The 17,033-nt window shown below is 44.3% G+C and overlaps 1 protein-coding gene across 5 annotated transcripts in view; it reads right to left on the reverse strand.

Annotated features, from left to right (window-relative positions):
* Window positions 1-824: 824 nt before the first annotated feature.
* The window catches only part of LOC119167801 (beta-hexosaminidase subunit alpha), a 608,225-nt gene continuing 592,016 nt past the window's right edge, over window positions 825-17,033 (reverse strand). For 3 of the 5 annotated variants that reach the window (XM_075882394.1, XM_075882390.1, XM_075882391.1), the window contains one exon: window positions 825-1,848. Coding sequence is in view for 3 of the 5 variants with exons in the window: in XM_075882390.1 (XP_075738505.1) it covers window positions 1,773-1,848 (76 nt within the window). In the remaining 2 variants the exon portion in view is untranslated. Of the gene's footprint in view, window positions 1,849-7,544; window positions 7,816-17,033 lie in introns of those variants that run through there. The other 2 variants (XM_075882393.1, XM_075882392.1) reach the window with 1 other exon arrangement.

Here is a 17,033-nt window from a genome sequence, read left to right on the forward strand (position 1 = left end):
GAGCCCCGTCTCATGGCAGTGTTCCGTTCCAAATCCGATTCTCTGCTACTCAGCCAGTAAACAAGTTTTTCTTCTTATGTGCTGTCTTCAGCCTTCAAAACCAATTGAAGGGTTCCTTTTGCAGTGTGCAGTAATTCAAGCGGACATTTATTTTGTTGGCACTGTGGATGCCTTTCCGCTCATAATGATTGAAAACACACATTACCGTCGCTGGATGTGACTGGATCGGCAAACTAGCTTGCGTGAACAAAAAATCGCGTATCTATTGCAGGTGGTGGTATCGTCATGGCAATTGGTACGTTGTGAACTCGTATATATGCAGAATGTATTTCTGCAGTGATTGAGGTTCTAGTTACAGCTACAAACCCATTGGCCTCGATTACTGGAGAGGACTGGTTTGAAGGCACTCACACTTCTTGTCTGGCCCCAATGTTGTCGAGTAACCTTACGGTTTCATTTATAAAAGAAATGCCTTCCACAAAGCACTTGCGTTCACTTTCGTTTTCATCTATAGGAGAAAAATAGTGTTTCACTTTCTTGCCTAGGAGGTGGCTGGTTGGTTGGCCCGTGTGTTCCTGAAGAGAATGGTGATTTGAACCACGCCTATTTTTCATCGGTATCAGTCACCACAGCCTAAAGAAAGTGGACACAATGCCTCAAATAGCGGGTACCTCGCTGATCGGCAGAACAGCGAACGAATGACAGTGCCATAGTGAGTGCTTCTCTATTTCATGACGGTGGGCGTATAATCAACACCAACTTGATTTATAAGGCCTTTCCGGTGGCTGCGTGACGTCACCCTGTGGGCCCGTGCGGGCACTGTGTTCCGATAATTCGGAGCGTCGCACTCGCTTTTACTAGTGTTGCAATAGTCTATGATGGCTGCAAAATACTATGTCATGTACTTGAGAAGCTTTCTCGGGCACAAGTGAAGCACTCTTAAGGTAGTTTCACTTTCTTAAGAAGGAACCATAAGGCACAACATAAGCTTTATTCCGTTAAAACGGGACTTTTTCTTCAGAGTTGGTGATTTCTATGCTCCGGCCTTCTTCTACACATTGTCTTGAATTCTGTAATTTTTCCGTCTGCAGGTGTTGTTCAAGACAATATTGGGTGCTGTGTGAACTACCAAGCGCAAGATAGTTTGAGGGGTGTGGCAACTTTCCGATTTGTAGATGTCGGCTTGTGGTCTAGCAAAGAAAATGCCAGCAAAACGACGATACTGCGTTCGTTACTGCATAAGAGAAAACAAAACCTTTGGCAGATTCTCTCAATGACAATTTCTGCGCAACTAGCTTTTTTCGTTACCGGAATCATGTCCCAGCGCTACCCCAAGCACATCAATTGGAACAGCGCTACCACAAGGAAGCGATTGGAGTTGCACTCCGTTGAAATGAACAGAAAGTGAGAGGTCTTGCAGAACAATTATATGCCTTTAACGTAAAGAGAAGGGTTGTTATCGATGACAAGAAACCTTACGCTTTCGTTACTGATGAGTACCTTCCAAAAATTATTATTGCAGATTTATAGCTTCGTGTAGAAGTCCGTATATGACGACACCTTGTTCTTTTTTTTGCTCAAGTTATATTGACCTAAGCGATCTGTTTACAGCTTTTTTTTTTTTTTGCAAAGCAGCGCTCTCCCTTCTTGCGATCTTATTCGCTGGCGGTTCACGACGTGTTGGCTTTGAAGGCAAGCACTTCGGACATTTCGGAAAAATTGGAGATACAACAATGTGCTACAGCTTGCGTTTCTCTCCTTCTACACTTCTATTATCCTCCCTTTTCGTTCATCTTCGTGTGACGGCGTCGTTTTAAAATTCTCCGCTCAGACGTGAAGCTCACAAACCTGCGAGCGCAAGAAAAATAAAGAGGCTGTTATAAACGCGCTACACATGAAACACAGTACACGTAGATATAACCAGTGATGAGATGTCCCTTCATAATTATTTTAAAAAGGTATAAGCACGAAGTAATTCAGAAAAAACGGCACAGTGATACGCGTTAAATTGTAAACACCATTATTTTTTACGTGATATTATGAATTTAGCTATCCGCGGACCGAGCATGTACCATGCCTACAATTCTTCATGTAAAAAAATGAAGGAAGCAAAAAAAGCAATAATAAAATTAACTTTAAAAGCTGGTTTCAACACCTGCGATAAAAGAAAAATACACCTATTTACTGCTTTTGTTTCTTTTCTTGCACCGCATTTTGAGAATGCCACTTTATTGTTGCCATACTTCGCTACATAATACGGTGCATCGGAGGATGGTCGCACACATCAAAATCCAGAAAACCAAACACAGAAACCAATCCAGGCGAAGTTTATGGCAATAAGAGCAAAATTTAAGGAATTTTAACTACACTGTGAGAAGGATATCCTTCTTCGCACTGGTAATTTACAATGCCACCCCACTGATCAGTGAATATTCACGAGAAATGTATGCTTCTCCATCCTTGTGGAAAAGTATTCTCAATATGTACAAAACGGGTATATTCTTTTGATAATTACAGCTGTTGCAGCCAAGAACGACAATTTACGCACCCGGTAAAGCAAGGTTTGAACTCTTTACATTCGTACGCACAGTTGGCGTGAAATCCTTCCATGGGACAGCTCGAATCCCCACTTCTTTCGGCGCGTCATCACTCGGAAATGAATACACGTGCACTTTTCGCTCATTGTCATAGTTTCCGCGGCACCCAGGAACACAACACTGGCTCATGTTTCACAAATTTGCAGTCGTTCCGATCCTTGCAATTCGTACCAATAATCACATCGGGTATTAACAAGTGTACGCTGAAAAAAGAACGCTCACGTGGGCATGAAGAACACTAAATTGAACGCGAACACATGCCACAAAGAAAACAAACTACACAGAAGCTTGACGCACACGCACTGACTTGCCCGGGCAGGTGCGCCGAGAGCAGTCGTGGAACCAGTGTAGCCAGACGCTTTTCCAGTTTTTCCACTGGACACTCTCCATGACATAGCATGTGGTTAGAAGAAGATGTGAAGAAGCCTAAAGAACTTTTAGAGGGTGCTGGTATAATAGGAATATTGCATGTGCTGTGCCGCAGGCGAAACAACACTCATCGGATCATCTTTCTTGGCATGCATCTGAAATTTTGACCTGTTCATCTCGGTGTTTGTCCTCCTGTCTATATAACAATTCAGCCGCCCGGTGAAAGTTTAACGCTTTGCTCAAAACGCACTTCCCTGAATCTGGTGACTGCGTTCGTGCATTATTATGCTTGCATCATAGGCTTTAGCAAAGTTTTTGAAGCAATTTTTCTTTGTACGTTTAAAAGCACTTATCTGGATTTGGTGACTGCGTTCATACATGATTATGCTTGCATCATCGGCTTTAGCAAAGTTTTTGAAGTTGCACGTTTAGAGAAAACAGGCGTAGGTACGAGTAAGGAAACATTTACAAGCTTCCGATCGCACAGACTCTTATCAACCGAAAAGTCACAATTCACAAATAGCGGGTCAAGAATATTGCTAGAGAAACCTTGTACACGGGTAGGTTCATTATGTGTTGGATATAAATAGCGTTCTAGTATGAGGTCTTAGATAACGTTAGCATTTCTGTCCTTTAGATCTGCCTGAAGATGTTCCCAGTTAATGCTAGGCAGGTTAAAATTGCCTACGAGAAAATTTTTTTATACCAAAAAGGAGAAAAGGAGGTGTCGTGTTTCCATTTTGTCAGTTTTACTTCATTTTACTGAATTATGTTGTAATTACAATACTGCACTTTTTCCCAATTTTTGTCGTACGCAGTCTGAGTGCCTTTACTAAATTGAGTGTGAAAATTTACACATTCCTTGTGCTCACTATATTGATATTTTGGTATTGTATTTCTTTTTTGAGTGTACTATGAGTGCCCTTCCTGAAAAGACCAAATTCTGGTCTGCAGATTGTTATAAAATAAAATAAGTAAATCAATACATCTAAACATTGTCACTCAAAAAACAACTATTACGCAAATAGGAGGCGCAACATTGATACATAAGCAGTTGCTAGTGTGTTTATTTATCTAGAAAATGCGTTCACACATAATTTTAAAGGCAACACTGTTTATTACGCTGCATTGACAATGCGATGCCATACATGAAAAAGCGGGTGTTTCTTACGCTTCGCTAAAACGACGCAGCGTTGCCACGTACCAACGGCTAAGTGTTAAAAAAAATTCTTCACTTAACTTTGAGATGGCACCATTTTTCACGCATTGCCTCCCCACAGAAGGCATCGTCTTTCAACGTTCTGCCACGCAGCAAGCAGATACGCGGCCAATTTTGGCTTTCTTCGTTCCCGCTACCACTTCCTCTTTCTATTCAATGATTGGGAGGGAAGTACCTTAGGGTCATTTTGGTGAAGCGTAGGAAAAACCCGCAATGTCAGCGCAGTGCCATAAACACTGCCGCCTATAGAATTACGTGCGAATGCATTTCGTGAATAAAGAAACACACTAGGTACTGCTACATATCAATGTTGCACCTGAAGTATGGTAATAGCTGCTTCTAGATTGACAGTATCCAGAAGTATGGACCCATTCAACATTTCAAAATGGTTCGATATTGAGGAAGGCATTAAACTTTCACCAGGTGGCTGAATTGTTGGAGACGAGGACCAACAGAGAGACGGACTGGCTGAAGTTTCTGAAGTATGCCAAGAAAGATTATCTCGCCTAAAAGAGTACTATTTTATGCTTCCCATCGTCGGGGCATTGCCCAGCGCTTTTAGTGATGTGGAAAGGCAAGTAGATATAAATAAGTGATGCTAATAGTGAAGAAAATAGAAAGTAGCGTAGAAAGAATATCCTGTTAGCGCAGCTGAGAGCACGAAGGCAAAGCTTTCAGCTAAGGGTGTGGCGAGGTCTGCAAGAACTATAAAAGAAGTTATGTGCTCGGGGTGGCTATTTCTGACCACGTGGACATTTTTCTGCCTATAATGTCTCCCTTTATGTTGTTTTCTCTGTCTCTGTTGCTTTCTGCGTCTTTCTCTGGACTGATTCGCTAACTTAATAGAGGTATTCTCTTTATAGTCACACAGATCAGCGTAAGTGTTCTGGGAGCAAAACATAAGCTTACGAAGACGCAGAGAGTGCGTGTCAATTCATAATGATCATAACTTTCTTTCTATGACACTTGACAAACCTTCTGCACAACAGTTCTGCTGTAAAAAGCGTTCCTCTGCGTGTGGTCTGTCTTTTTATCACGCAGTTTTCTGCGCCCCCGGCCAGCACTTTCAATTGAAAATCAGTATGCATCGCATCTAAGTGGCATGAGAGCGGCGAAATCTTTCACCTGACGCTGTCAGCCAACCTGATGTTCTGCATGGTGGGCTGCAGTGTTTGCGTTTGGTAAATGTGGAACGGTCACGGAACTAACGCCATTTCTTCGGCCATTACTGCGGCAACGTAACGAATCACCATTTCAGTTCCACTGATACTTAGTAGATTGGTGGCATTTCTCCGTTGATACCAAAAGTCTTGGAACGTCGTTGCTTAAAACACGAAGGTGGACGCCAACGACGACGTGCCCGTAAATATAACGCGCGAACACTTAGTTTTAGCTCAAGTTTGTGCCTGCGGAAGGAGATAAAATGTGGGCTGCTTTCTGAAGCGTATCCCATTTCCAGGAATGCAGGTCAGTGTTTCATTACCTCTACATGACCCCGCCACGGTGGTCCAGTGGCTAAGGTACTCGGCTGCTGACCGACAGATCGCGGGATCAAATCATAGCTGCGACGGCTGCGTTTCCAATGGAGGCGGAAATGTTGTAGGCCCGTGTGCTCAGATATAGGTGCACGTTAAAGGACCCCAGGTGATAGAAATTCCCAGAGCCCTCCACTACGGTGTCTTTCATAATCACATGGTGGTTTTGTGACATGAAACCCCACATATCAATCAAAACCTCTACATGGCTGTGAGCTTGACTATATAGATCAGGGGTTCTCAAGCTTGTTGATGTGATTGAATCCTGGAGAGATACATTTAGTGCGAAAAAAAAACCCTTGACCCCCTCCCCTCTTCCCCGGGCGAGCATTTTTTTCTTTTTACATTTAATAAATTCAAAGGCAAGGGCAGATATGAACTTTATTCATCAACATGCGGCGCAACTCACGTTTCTTGCACTGACAAATTATTCCGACGACGCTCAGGTACACTTAGTCAACCTTCCAACTTTTTGCGCATGCTATCGGATCATATCTTCAAAAGGCCGAAATGCCCCTCATGGTGATACCAGTTTGCTATAAGTAAGTCAGCACATGTCCCTTTTTCGAAGTCTGGGTGGCTACAAACTATACCGGCGGGATTTATTGTGCAGCTCGTGCGTTTCTGTTATGTTCTTAGATGTGCTTATTGACGCTCAGGCGGGAATAATTGCCGTTCCCAAGATCAATCACACCTCGGGATCGCCATCTAAGTGAGCTGAATGGGCGAGTGCGGACCCTGAAAAAATTTATCATTAGCTCGGGGAACCCAGATGCGCCGCCTGCGTAACCCTTAGAGCACGTGGAAACGTCTTTGAGAACCCCTGATGAAGATCATTCATAGACAGGTGCGTCGCATAAACGCTTCGAATACTGTCCATACTGTCGTCATAATCTTGTTGACATGCGCACCTTTGTATGTAGGGGTCTTTTGAGCGTGAGAAATAAAGCAGTTAGAAGTGAGCGCTCGTGCTGTGTGGCTCTTCTCTGTTATGTGTTACCACGCTCCCTGTTCGCTGGGTAAACCATCTGCCTATGGAGATCAGACGATCGCATCATTAGGCTGACAGTGCGTGGTAAACCTTCTATGTGACGAGAATGAACAACCTAGCATCACCTAGCTGAAACGTTAAGAAACATTTTAGCAGCAACCTAGCTAAGGCCTACAAACAACGTAGAAGAAAGCAGAGTAGCCTTGGGAAACGTGCACTTTCGCACTTTCAAGTATTTTGTGGCATGTGAAATCTTTGAATTTTTATGCTTGTAATATTGAGTGTGATACATTGCTTTTTGCGTTTCTTTTGTATCTTTTGTGAGCATTTTCAAGTTTTATGCTGCATTAATAATGTCGATGGCGCTGCTTGAGTTGCATCAAAACTTTGAGAACCTTCACTATAGAGTATAGGACAGTGGACTGAGATTAGAATTCATGACCAAATAACAGCAAATGTTTTCTATAAAGGTTCTCGCAAATGCTGTCTGGAATAACTAAGATGTGCATTCTGCAAGTTCTGGCTTCTACAGAGCTGGAACCTGCTTTTGAGCAACACGGAAGAATGTGAGACTACGCCGAGAGATTGTCTTACGTACCCGTGGTAGCACACCGTCATTCTATACAGTGCGTGGAAATAACCAAAAGAAAATGTGTAACTACAAATAAGTATGAAACGAGACACGCAAAGAGCATGTCTTTATTTTTCTTGCTGTAACTAGTCAGACATTCTGAGAATTTCTTTCCCACTCAGGAACCTCGGTTATTAGTATTATTTTTTAAAACCTCAGCCTAGCGATTTGATAAAGTATCTGTTGTGAAAAAAAGGATTGATGAACTAAGCATATATATTTATTTACCCAAAACCCTATAACCAAACGTCAAGTTCGGCATTTTTAATGTAAGCGTGCTTGATAGATGGTGCAGTCACTGCACATCAAAACCACGGTCTGCATTTAAAACCGCGGTAGCTCCTCAGAAATCACTGGCTTTCTTTTATAATAAACGTGAGAGCAGTTCTTGTGCTCAAGCTTCTAGAGCTTAGATGGCGTTGTCACAATCGCAGAATCCAGGACCATTCTGTGGCTCAATCATCAGTCCACGTCTGCAGGATAAGGAGACACAAAGTAAGTAAGGATGAGCTGAAAGTGGGTTGAACAACTGAAATACTGCATTGGCAGTTATTAAGCGGATGTCTAGGACAGTAAATACATAAGAAAATAAAGTCGCGTTCAAAGAGATCAAAAAATGAAAAATATAGGTATCGTTTTGAACGAGCATGACACGCCAAGGGCATGCACACTATAGATATGCATAATAGAGAAAATTCGGCATATCGCACGTCCCAAGAGAATCGATGTTCATACGCAGCGAAATTGACTGTGGTGTAGTTGATATTCAGCGACGTGTTACGATAAAACAATGTACTTACTTTTTTATTTATTCAAACATACTGAGGACAAACATTCTAGTTCATGCAGATGGGCGTAAAGACACTATAGGTGAATTGTAACAGCAAGGGCAAGAAAGCATGCATTCATTACAAAAAACTTGCATATATACGATATGTGCAGAAGTAAAGTTGCAAATTAAGATAGTTGGAGCATACTCTTCCCAAGAGCACGTACATTGGACAGGTGGGGTGCTCTTTTAACGTCCGATTAAAGCAGTAGGCTAGCTGTCTGAAAGGTATACACCTGCTATGCATCTTGTCTAGTATAGCCGGCAGTGCGGCTACGCAGCTGATTAAAAAAAACACTGTGGTGATTAGGCATTTAAACCAGCGCACGCGTGAAATTGTATGAAATCAAAAAAGCTAAAGACAGCTCCGCGAGGCAGGCTTAATTTGCACCCATAGGTGCTGAGATTTTGTATCTACAGCCTAATGTATTAAGTGCTTGGCAGGGAGTGTCATATATTTTTGTCTCGATGTTTGCATATATATGACGCGTGTTTTTTAAAATTGAAATTTTATTTGTTAGACACCGCTGGTGTTGTGCACTTTTTGTGTTTTTTTGCTTTTCTGGGCTCTCGTCGTGTTGATGCAATATACACTCAAGGGCAAAAGGGTGTTAAAAGGGTGTGTGGTTCGTGCTTTTGGGGACTTATGAGGCTGCCACAACTATTGATCCCTTTATGGGCTAATGGCACCAGCTTTAACAGTTAGTGCCCACAGACTAGCTCAAAGGACTAACAATTAGTCCTCACATTTAGTCCTCACACCTTAGTGAGTAACTGTTAGTTCCACAATTCACCTCAAAGGACTAAAATTTAGACCTCACATTTGCACCTTATAGAGCAACTGGTAATCTCCACAATTACACCTTACCGCGCAACCGTTAGTCCTCACAGTTGCACCTTGCCGAACGAGCGGTTGTTCTACTCAAATACTCTAATCGGATGAGCTTTTTGTCCCAAGTTCAAACATTGTTTTTTGTTTATTTTCCGCCAGGCCTAATACTTTGTTGCCTGTTTTTCTGCGCAGTGAGCAACAAATTGCGTAGAAAAGAACACGCAAAAAAGTAGTTAGCCACCTGTGTGTAACTGCTTTCCCGGTCATGGCAACAACGAAAGACAAAAGTGAGACATCGAAACCTTTTATTTTTCTACATACACATGAAGTTACTCCATTCTTTCAAGTAAATTCATGGTGAAGTGTACAAATCCAGTCTCGTTGTCAAATCTTGCTCAGTCCTTGAGGAGGTCCTCGAACGGAAGTGATAGATGACAGGAATTGCAGACGCCAGCGCATGCAGCCTTGTGCCTATTGTGTTCCCACAGCTGCACGTACATTAAGATAGTGAAGATAGTTAGACACACGTTATAGAAGATGAAGATGCATGCATATGACAAGTACGTGCACTTCAATACAAAAGCAAGCGTTAAAATATGCTACACAAATAATTTTACCTTCACATCTTGTGCTGTCCTTCAGAAGCTACTCTGACGAGAGATGCATGACAGGCATCGCAGACGCCAGCACACACCGTCTTAAGCACGGTGTGTGCCCACGGCTGCACAATAAGTATGTAAAGTAGTGAGTCACACGAGACAGAGGATAAATACAAATGCATATAAGAAATACGTGCAAGGTGAAATGAAAACATACGTGAGATATGACGTGCTAATAATTTCACCGTGATGTCACACATCGTCAAACACTCATTTTGATCCCCGTAGCGCAACAGCTTAGGAGCAGCGGCCGCAGCCACTACTCCGCGAACTACGGTGCCGCTAACAAGTCGGTGAGCCTTAACTGAGCGACGTTGTTCAGCTCGAGCAAGCGAATGCGAGACGAACCAGGGCGCTGAAGGCGGACTGTCTGCCGCCAGCGAACTTCAAACAGGAGAGCGAGCGTACGCTTGGCCGCCGCCACGAACAGCAGGTTTGGAACTTGCGGCCAAGAAATCGACGGTAATGCGACCCTTTTCCACAAACTCGAGCGAGAGCAGCGGGCAAACGCGAGTCTGCCGCCGCGGCCAACGAACGGCGCCGAGCTGCTTGCGACCGACTGACGGAAAAGCCAACAGAAATGACGACCAATTTTCAGTGAGGTCCGACGCTAGCGAAAGCCCCGCCAGGCCATGCTGGTGCACTTACAGCACGCGATATACTACAACCAAGCTCTTTACGAGAACCCGCAACGTGTTTTCGGCGACTCCCAACACATTGACGTGGTGTCAGCCCAATATCGTCAGCCCGGAGCTCATCTCGGCGGCGAACACAGGCCAGCACTCGATGAGCGAGCGTACGGGAGGCCGACGGCAATGGTTGCCAATTTCGAGGCAGTCGCAAAGCACAGGCGAACTACAGACGCCGAAGCTGACCTTCGCGATGCATTTCGTGCGTGCGATACACAACAAGACCGAGCCCGTTGCCGGCAAGCGCGTTCCGTATCGCACACGCCACAAGTAGAGTAGAATAAAGAATGATAACATACCTGCCTTACAATCCAGCGCTTTTTTCTGCGGTGAGTCAGATTGAAGTATATATCCGATAGGCTTGTAGTCTTCTCGGCCGCCATAATGGCCTTCTAAACTGTTGCTGTCGTGTGTTGGTCGTGACTATCTTGCAGCCAGAGATATACAGCGCGGCCTGGTGACGCGTCGACCCCTGCTCCAGACTTCATGGGTGCAGCGAAACGCAAAAGCAGCAGCCCGCGCTCATACAAGCGTACACACAAGCACCACGTCGTAATTCTTAGATCGTCGAATCCAGGCGGCCGTCGCCGAGCACTCCGAGCGCGACGCAACGCGAACCGTCACCGGCAAAAAACGGAGAAAGACTGAGCCAGCAGAAGAGGAGAAGAAGGATTGGTCACCTTGGCAACGCTTTTCGCGCTGCCTGCAATCCTCTGGCGATTTTACCCTTTGGAGCATGTTTGGAGACCAAGTGGTTTCGCGTGGCGTGCCTTCCACTATGGTTGCTCCTCAACGGTCTATCCGTTAATCGCGCGCGCCTATTGGGCTCCCACTGTGGTTGCTCCTCAACGGTCTATCCGTTCATTGTGCACGCCTATTGGGCTCTGTTACTCTTTTTTTTCGGGTAATATTGCCTTATCGTGTAAAAATTCAGGCGCCGATGCTTTATTGCCCTGGCATACAAAAAGTTTGTTCAGCATATCTTGAACAGTCGCATATATATTATATGACCAGTGGTTTGAGGCTGCATAACAATTCCAAGAGCAACATTTTTTCTCACGAAACATGAATAGTTGCATGATAATGTCAACAGCAGAAGCACTAAGGTAAGGAGCGCTAGTGCTTGCTTGGATAACAGCGCTGGCTGGTGCTACGTGCACCAACATCAAAGAATGATGTTTAAGGGTCTTCTTTTAATTGTCATTAACCCAATGTGATGCCTGTATCACAAAACTAGGCTTGGTCAGATCTGTGCTCATATTTTTTCTCTATAGAGGTCTTGGTAAAATTTAAAAAGTGGCGATGTTATGACGACTAAAACGTTTTTTTTCTGGAAGAAACGCAGAAGAACCCCGTGACCCCCCCCCCCCCCCCCCCGGCTATTGCCACATAGGAACTAAGAAGCCGAGTTTGGCGGGCCATTCACGGGCACTCTGGACAACCAGGGTTTGATTTTTAAGTTCGGGGCTTCGTAGGAGCGCTGCCCGCATGTCCTCAATGAAAGCGCAGGCAATGTCTTCACAGAAATTTTAATGTTTCTTTTGATCCACATGCAGGGCAGTATGCACTAGAATACCGTTCAGGGTACAAGGCATGAAGACCCGGAGGGTTATGGTTTCCACTGGCTTGCAATATTCTAAGGGTGACTGCCTGCGCCCTACACAAAGCAGAGTGTAGGATGCAGAATTCCCGTCTTGACAAGTAGACATGTTCTGTTATTTCGTTCAACGCGAGCAACAGTTCCCCGCGCGGCAGGGGGACTACGGGGGCAGCATGATGAGTGGTTCCTCATTTGGCCTCGCATGTACCCTCGTTAGTCTTAGATGTAGAGCCGTTATTGGACTCTGGTGAGTAAAAAACCGATTTAAATAATGGGGCGTGATACACTTGGTGAACAAAATGTGTAAGAATGAACAATGTGCAGGAGTGAGCTAGATATGACAACGAGACTGGACTTGCACACTTCACTATGAATTCGCTTAAAAGAATGCAGAAACTTCATGTGTATATAGGAAAATAAAAAGATTTCGATGTCTCACTTTTGCCTTTCGTTGTTGCCGTAACTGCGAAAGCAGTTACACGTAGGTGGCTAATCGCTTTTTCGAGTGTTGTTATCTGCGCTATTTGTTGCTCACTACGCAGAAAAACAGGCGTAAAAATATTAGGCATGGTGGAAAATAAATAGAAAAAGCTATGTTTGAACTGGAGATAAAACGTTCATCAGATTGGAGTATTTGAATGGATCAACCGTTTGTCTGGCGAAGTGCAACTGTTACGACTAAAGATTGCCCGGTAAGGTGTAAATGTGGGGATTAACAGAGGCCCTATAAGGTGCAAATGTGAGGACTAAATGTTAGTCCTTTGAGGAGAATGGTGGGACTAACTGTTACTGACTATGGTGTAAATGTGTTGAATAAATGTTAGTACCTTGAGGTCGTCTGTGTGGACTAACTGTTGGACCCGGTGTTGTTAGTCCTTAAAGAGATTAATGGTTGTTGCAGCTGCATAAGTCCCCAAAAGTACGAACCACGTACCTTTTTAACACCCTTTTGTCCTATAGTGTAGGGCAAGCTAAGGGCGAGGTTGTAGGCCTTTCTCATGAGGGAACTGAGCTTACTCTTTTTTGAAGCATGCCAAATATGCACGGCCTCCGAGTTCTAAAGCGGACGATGGACCTGTACAGGACTGGTTCGGCCTGTTCGAGCTCCACGCTACCGCTGCATCTTTGTCGGATGGGGAAATGGTTACGAACTTCAGCGACTACGTCACCGGTGAAGCATGGCATGCCATTTTACCTCACCCACATATTCAAGAATGACGAGTCTTGGCAAAAGATAAAAGAAGAAATGATCATCTGGTTTCAAGACTATATTGAAGATTCGATCAGCACACGCACTCTCAGTGCATTCAAACTCAGTCATCACAGTCATAAGCAGCCTTTAAAATTCGAGCACAGAGCATGAATTTACCATTCCCGTCAGGTGAAGTTAGCCACATGCTCATGAAAAGACCCCGCTGTCGTTTTCCCAACCTTTCACCTGGTTCCTCATCCACCCAAATATCGCCAATGCTTAACGCTCCGCTGAATAAAAGAACTGAATCCACTATTGAAGACTCATATGCTTTGAAAACTTCGTGCCGCATGCGCACTTTTCAAACTGACTTGGTATTCATCTCAGCAGTACCACAAAGACAGAAGCATTCACAATCAGCATCTTTTGAAGAAAAGTCTTTTGCAGAAGCGTCTAGTGTTCATCAATTCCAAGATCGAAGCGACGTCAATCCAGTGCACAACCTCACTGCCAACACTGAAAAGACAAGCGTAGGTGCGACTTCTGATGACACAAGTACCCCTCAGGCAATGACCAATAATGAGTGGTTTATAAATACAGAAGATTCAAGTGCGCGAAACCCCCCACATTGGCTTGCGCCAGAAACAGCTGCATTGGTTGGCGTCGTAGAAGCCTGCGGAGGGCTTGCTAAGAATCCGGGCACACCACGATCAATGTCGCATCACAAGCAAGTCGATGAAACCAAGAAACTACAATGTCAACATATTCTTCATTCTTGCGAATGAAGAAAGAAAACTTCATCGAAACCACTCTTAAAGCTCAAACAAAATTGCGAAAAGGCCCATCGTCGTGGATACATTCTCCACCAGAGATTGAAATTGCGCCTTTGATCAAAACAACTGCTACATAGCTGCAGCAAAATCTCCAATAGCCACAAAAGCACAACTTGTACTCGGCAAGAACACAGGCAGCGCCAAATCAACCTCGACCAACGAGCTCGCAAGCTGCCTGCACGGCCTGTGTATCACCCACGACGAGGCATTCGATGCCTACAATATCGGAACTGTCGATTCTGCAAGATGTTTGAACCTCGTTCGTTCTTCACAAGAATACCAGCTGTGATTACCCCTATCTCTACGTCAAAAGCATTTTTGTGTTATCCAGGACGCAACCACCAGCCTCGCCCACCAGAACTCCTGCGTTAACCGGACTGCTACACTCTCCCCTAAAGTCGTTGGAAGTTTACGGAACTCCCCTGGAGCATCTAACCAATTGTGAATTTTGACATTTGTGACTTTTTAACCTCTCCTTGTTTACCTTTCTTCTTCGTAATCCATGCCTTCTTTCGGGGAGAGGGGGAATCGTGTGACGTATGAAGCGATGGTTGGTAGAAGCTGAAGAGGAAGAAGTGCTTTGGAATAAACATGGGGTATGAGCCAGGCCACGTAGCCCATTTATCATAGCCTCTCACACACACACACACACGCACACACACACACACACACACACACACACACACACATATATATATATATATATATATATTTATATATTTATGGGATATGGCACAACGGGAGCGTTGTCAACAAGGACAAATAAATTTATTTCCCACCAGTTTTGGGAGGGGTCCTCCCTTCATCAGGGGAAATAAACTGTTGGGAAATATATTCATCCTTGTTGACAACGCTCCCGTTGTGTCATATCCCATATCTTCACGAAGACTAACTGGCCCATTAAATTATTACTTCCTTCCTCTCTCTCTCTCTCTCTCTCTCTCTCTCTATATATATATATATATATATATATATATATATATATATATATATATATATATATATATATATATATATATATATATATATATATATATATATATACATATATATATACGCAAGGAAGAAAAAACGAGGGAAACAATGTTTTGGTGTGCGGAACTGAACGTTGGGCCTCTAAATATATATACCACTTACTGCTGTTAGCGGACATCTCGGAGGGGGGGCGAACTATCGTGTTTTCAACATTATCAGCAAGATGGCATAATGAGCTCACGGCATCTTTCATCTCTTCTGTGGGCTTTGGCGCACGGAGAGGAGTGGGGTGGCCGATCTCTCGCGCACCCTTAACTCCCTGTGGAGAGAATGACACGTCTTGGCAGGTGTTTGGCTTACACTGGAAGGATTTTGCTGTTATTACGGCGTGCACAAAGATCGCTCAAATCATTGCACAACATCTCTTTGCAAAAAGAGTGCGCTTTTCAGACCCAGCGAAATAGTAACTTAGACGATTATTCTCGTGCATTTGTACCTGTGAGTATGTTTCGTGCGTCATTTGTGCGTGAAAAACGCGCGGCATGTTTCGATCTGCTTTCAATTCTGCGCGTGAACTCCCACTTTGTTACTATCGCGTTCATTGGTTCATCTTTGTGGGAAAGCTGTGACTTTCTGAGCTTCATGGCGTCCTGTGTCGGGAGACCAGCTGCGAAACCAATCATATTGTGGATGTGCATGTCATTGATCCCGAGGTTCAGCAGGGCATGCTTCTCGACCTTACGTACACAGAATGTTAGGCAAATTAGTCTTAAATTATCAATTCTTGGTTCGTTATCGCGTTTCGGGATGAGTACCGTGTAGGCCGTCTTTCCCTGTGTAGTCGCTTCCCCACAGCGCCACAGCTCATTATTTGTTTCCTTGAAGAAGTTGGTGAAGCCGTCATCAATGTTCGTGAGCATGTTATTAGTTATGCCATCAGGGCCAGGGACGGATTTGCCATTTAGAGAAAAAAGTCTCTCTCCGATCTCGACCACAGTAAATTCTTAGGCCAACTCCGGCACGTCACGCTCCGCTTAGTGCGGAAACTGTGTTGGGCATAGCTATCCTAGACTCGTAGATACTTGTATATGAGCTTGTTGAAAACAAAATTTTCTGGAGTAGAGTCGCTGACAAAATAGATGACTCGCGGCAGGGATCGTCTCTGGCTGGACCTGGTGCTGCCCTGATTGATAGTGTGTCTGATAAGACCTCAGCTTTTCCCAGATCTGAGCTGACCCTCAATGCTCTCGCAGAGCTTATGCAATTGTTGTTTAAACAGGGCTTTTCAGCGCTCCTCGACCACCTCGGTAACTTCAGAAACTTTGCGTAGCCTCCCGCTTTGCTTCTCCCCCTTCCATCCATTGAGTAGGGCTTGTTGTCCATGACCTCCTTCGTCGCTGCCATAGCGTCATCTCTGATTCCTTTGGGCCAAAGATTCTCGGCCGCTTCTGGCAGATGATACAACTCGCTTTCTTGCACATCAAGCTTGGCGTACCTATGGCTACAGAGGTAGGCCACCGGTTGTTCAGTCCAGCAATCGCTGATCTGCGCAACCGTTACCGTATCTGGCATCACCAAGGTAAATACCTGGCTAATTGGTTGGACGTCTTTCGTCAACAGAAGAGAAAGTGCCACCAACAGCGTAAGATACTACACCGAAAACCAAAAAATACCAAGTCTTGTCCGCACCAATCTGATACTTCCGGCCGCTGCTTGCAGATTCTAAAACTTGTTTTCTTGCACTTCTATATAGGCTTTGCATTTATTTTGTTAGGCTGTCTAGGTAAATCTATGTGGTTGTAGATTTCCAATGTTTACTGTGCTTATTTTGTGCATCAATGGATGTCGACCTTTTTACGTACACCGCGCGCATAGGGTGCTTTCTCTATGATCGGGGTTCGAAGTCTCGTCTTGAAAAATGTTGTTGAGTGAGCGGTTTGCTTCCGCAACTTGCTCGAAGGCCTACGTCGCTTTTGCTGTCTGTGTCTTTTGCCTTACTATATCCAAGCGTTGGTGATGTCAATGCAAAACCCGGACCAAAGATTGATGACGTACTATCATTGCTCAGGGAATGTCATGCCA

The sequence above is a fragment of the Rhipicephalus microplus genome, unplaced genomic scaffold (genome assembly GCF_043290135.1).
Source record: "Rhipicephalus microplus isolate Deutch F79 unplaced genomic scaffold, USDA_Rmic scaffold_12, whole genome shotgun sequence".
Lineage (NCBI taxonomy): Eukaryota > Metazoa > Arthropoda > Arachnida > Ixodida > Ixodidae > Rhipicephalus > Rhipicephalus microplus.